Source organism: Fukomys damarensis, unplaced genomic scaffold, assembly GCF_012274545.1.
Source record: "Fukomys damarensis isolate Sample0158 unplaced genomic scaffold, DMR_v1.0_HiC HiC_scaffold_13, whole genome shotgun sequence".
Lineage (NCBI taxonomy): Eukaryota > Metazoa > Chordata > Mammalia > Rodentia > Bathyergidae > Fukomys > Fukomys damarensis.
In genome coordinates this window covers 38,860,130-38,864,219 of record NW_022900925.1, presented here as the reverse complement: position 1 = coordinate 38,864,219, position 4,090 = coordinate 38,860,130, and the positions used below count along the sequence as shown (strand labels likewise).

Sequence of the window (4,090 nt, the reverse complement as noted above, 5' to 3'; positions counted from 1 at the left end):
TCAGGTCCTCCTGGATCTGGCCGGGCTGGAGCCCCGCGCCCCCTCCCCTGCGGGAGGGGGTTGGGTAGAAAGTTCCTGTTATCTGCCCCCACCTCAGTGGGACCCGCGTCTTTTCTTAAGGTGGCTTTGACCCCGGGTTGCCCGGCCAGTGGGACCGAGGAGGTGGCTGGACAGCCGGACGATGAACGGAGAAGCCGACTGCCCCACAGACCTGGAAATGGCCGTCCCCAAAGGCCAAGGTAGGGGTTCAGGGTCAGTGAGCAGTGAGCAACCGGCACACCTGCGTCGGGCCGGTCCACGTCGGCCGGAGCGTGTCCACTCCATGTGGGGCAAGCTCGCCTTCCAGGCCCCAGCCCCGAAGTGGGTCCCCAGGAAGGTCTGGCCTGGGATGAGGCTTCTGGGCCAGCTGTGTTGGTTAGAGGTAAGGGCTTGGCCCTGCAGGTGCGGAGAGGACCCCAACTTTGGGGTGGGGTGGGGTGGGGTGCTCAACCAGGCCCCCTCACCTCGTGGGGCACTCTTGGCGTCTGGGGTGGCAGAGAGAAGTGAGCCTGAGGCCATGCCTATGGGAGGTGGGTTGAGATTCCGGGTCCACCTAGCCACAGTGAGGCAGCCCTGCCCTGGTTACCACTGCAGGGAAAGCTAGGAGCCCTCTGACTGCTGGCCCTTGTGGCTGCCCTCATCCCTGCTCGCTCAGGGCCACTGCTCCACAGAGGGCCCCCGTGCTCTGGGCTGCATCTCGGTGGCTGGAGAGGGCTGGTCACAGTGAGCGAGCACTCTGGGGTGCTTCCTGGAGCCAGACTGCTCTCCGGCCTAGCCAGAGAGGTGTGTGGAGGGGCTGCCTGTGTGCACAGCACACCCGGCCTCAGCCCTGGCCCAGAGTGCCTGGATTCTCCCTGGCTACCTCCCCTTAGGGCCTTGAATCCCCTGCTTTCCCCACCCCTCCCCTGGGTCGGGGTTGAAGGAAGCCTACCCGAGTTCTAGACGAGAGTCCCTGCTCTCACCCTGTGTGGCCATGGTTTTCTCAGCGCTGACTGTGCCTGGGCCCAGAAGGATCCCCGGCTCAGATGAGAGGGACCCTGGGGAGAGAGGGCTGAGGGCCTGCCTCACTGGGGTGAGCCGCGTGTGACAGGCCCTTGGATGCCCTGCCAGACCGCTGGTCGCAGGAAGACATGCTGACCCTGCTGGAGTGCATGAAGAACAATCTCCCGTCCAACGACAGTTCCAAGTTCAAGACCACGGAGTCCCACATGGACTGGGAAAAAGTCGCATTTAAAGACTTCTCCGGTGACATGTGCAAGCTCAAGTGGGTGGAGATTTCCAACGAGGTAACGGATGCGAGGCTGCATGCGGCGGGGTACAGGTCTGAACAGCAAGGCAGGAGCGCCCCCTTCCATTCTCCGAGTCTGTCCCTTGCTCTTCCTCTTCATCGTCTCCACCGTCTCGGGGCTTCTGTCGCCTGAGCTGTGGTGGGTGGTGAGGAGCAGGTCTGGCGGCACGTGGGTCAGGTGGCTCTGCTGCTGTGCTGGGTGCCCACAGCAGGTGAGGCCCAGGCCTGGGCTCCTCGTGAACACATTCTGCCAGCTGGGGAGTTGGGGACCAGTGGGAAGGGGCTGCACTCTGGCTGCTTTTCCCAGCGTCCCCTTTCTCCTACAGGTGAGGAAGTTCCGAACGTTGACAGAACTGATCCTTGATGCTCAGGAACACGTTAAAAACCCTTACAAAGGCAAAAAGCTCAAGGTGAGTCTCAGAGGATGTGCAGTGCAGGGGGCAGGCGGGCCACAGAGCACAGAGGGTGGCACCTGACCGCCCTGTCCCCTTTCAGAAACACCCTGACTTCCCAAAGAAGCCTCTCACCCCTTACTTCCGCTTCTTCATGGAGAAGCGGGCCAAGTATGCGAAGCTCCACCCCGAGATGAGCAACCTGGACCTGACCAAGATCCTGTCCAAGAAATACAAGGAGCTTCCGGAGAAGAAGAAGGTGGGGAGGGGTGGGGAGGCACAGCGGGAGCGGTTGCCATGGCCGGGGTCGGAGGGCGGCTGGAGGGGCCCTGGGCAGCACACCAGGTCAATGCTCCTCGGCCAGACACGGGCACATGGGCGCTGCACCGCCCACCTCCTCCTGCACACACCCTCCTCGTGCTGCGCCTCACTCTGTCCCTCCACACCTGCCCTCCTGGTGTCGTGGCTTGTAAGATCCTCACACGGGTAACCCTTGGAAAAGGCAAGGAACTGGGCACAAGAGGGCTGGGGCTCCAGTCACACAACTACAAATGCTAGAGCAGGACTTGGCCCTGGCGCCTGGACCTGCTGCCTAGTGCTCGTCCACATGTCCTCGGGCTTTCTGCCCTGCGTGAGCCTCCTGGCCCCATCTCGGTGCTGCCCCAGCCCACCAGAGGCTGCCTGCAGAGACTGGCACAAAACCTGGGGGCGGGGCTCTGGGGACAGGACTGCAGGGGCACGGAGGAGGCCGGGTGGTGAGGTGGAGGCAGAGCCTGGAGGGGCAGTTGGTGATGCCCGGGGGGAGAGATACAGGCACACTGGTCACTGGTAGGGAGAAGACACAGCTGCATGTGGCCAGTGCTCGGAGTGGTGGTGCGAGCCGCAACCCTGCGTGCCTTTTCATGGTCACATACTGTGGGTCCAGACTCATGATCTCGGTGCTGAACCCCAAGTGAATCCTGCTTGGTTGGGTAAAACCAGCTGACCACAGCCACTGTCCAACTGCTGGGGCTGCATGTACACGCGGGCGCTGACCGCACACAGCGCTGCACACTCACAGGGCCGGATGGGAGGGAGGGCAGAGCGGCAGAGGGTCTGAAAACCAGGGCAGGGCAGAACCGCATGCCCGGGCGGCCGAGCACTGCTCTCACCCGGTGGCCGGACACCGCGGGCCCTCGGAGCGTCACTCAGCAGGCGGAGCTGGGTCTGTCGGAGCCACCTGGCTGTGAAACTGCTTGGATCTGAGGAGGGCTGGGTGGTTGGAGGAGCCAGGCTGGGCCCCCAGGGCTACACTTCGGACTTGGGAGAAAGGGCAGGAGGTAGAGGAGCAGCAGGATGACTGGGAAGGGGTGTGGGGTGCACAGTGTTGCAGAGAACCAGAGGTAGTGGACAGGGAGGACCACACATGCGGAAACAAATCTGCTGGGTATGTGGTGCACTGCAGAGAGCCCCTCGGGGTTCTCAACATGCAGCCCTGGTCCCTGAGAAGTGGGAGCGGCTGCCACAGGCACCACGAGGGGACAGTCCTGCCTCAGCCGCGGCGGATGGCAGGGAGTTCTGGGTGCCCTGCCACTGCCCACCGAGTGGCTGTGGGGGAAATGGTATGAGGGTCTCCCTTAGAGGGACCCTAAGCCAGAGGAGTGGCGGTGGGAGGTTGCCTAGCTCCACTGACTGACTGGCTCTCAGCCGCTAGTGCAGTGTGCACGGCGCATGGCGTATCAGACGCAGGACCAGAGCTCGTAGGGCATGGGGGCTCTAGTTTTGGGTAAGGCCCACTTGGGTCCTGGGTGACCCCGTCCCCTCCTCCCCCAGATGAAGTATATTCAGGACTTCCAGAGGGAAAAACAAGAGTTTGAGCGAAACCTGGCCCGGTTCAGGTAAGGCTTGGGGCCGGCAGCAGCCACGGAGCATGGGGTGTGTTAGGACAGGCCAAGAGCAGCCAGTTTGGAGCTGCCCCCCCCCATGGATGGGTCACATGCAGACTCGTTTGGGCAGGGACAGGCAGGTGGCCACTGCCCCATGGAGCCCAGGGCCTAGGAAGCGTGGGTGGGGTGGCTTGGTGGGCCAACCTGACCAGTCCCGAGTGACCCTCGCTCCCATACACTGGCCAGGGAGGATCACCCCGACCTTATCCAGAATGCAAAGAAGTCGGACATCCCCGAGAAGCCCAAAACCCCCCAGCAGCTGTGGTACACTCACGAGAAGAAGGTGTACCTCAAAGTGCGGCCAGATGTGAGTGTCTGGCTGGTGGGCAGGGTGGGGGCGCACGGTGGTGGCCGGGGAGTGGGGAAGGGAGCCGCGCCGGGTCGCAGGGCTGGGTCAGGGGAGCAGCAGAGGAGGCCCCTCCCCAGGGGTGGGCTGCATGGACAGG

General features: G+C 63.3%; 1 protein-coding gene across 1 annotated transcript in view; it reads left to right on the top strand.

Moving 5' to 3' along the window:
- Positions 1-6: 6 nt before the first annotated feature.
- The window catches only part of LOC117285894 (nucleolar transcription factor 1), a 5,218-nt gene continuing 1,134 nt past the window's right edge, over positions 7-4,090 (top strand). The window contains exons 1-6 of the mRNA XM_033763078.1: positions 7-239; positions 1,150-1,325; positions 1,654-1,737; positions 1,823-1,978; positions 3,532-3,596; positions 3,831-3,951. Of these exons, the coding sequence (XP_033618969.1) occupies positions 182-239; positions 1,150-1,325; positions 1,654-1,737; positions 1,823-1,978; positions 3,532-3,596; positions 3,831-3,951 (660 nt within the window). The 5' untranslated portion in view covers positions 7-181. The remainder of the gene's footprint in view (positions 240-1,149; positions 1,326-1,653; positions 1,738-1,822; positions 1,979-3,531; positions 3,597-3,830; positions 3,952-4,090) is intronic.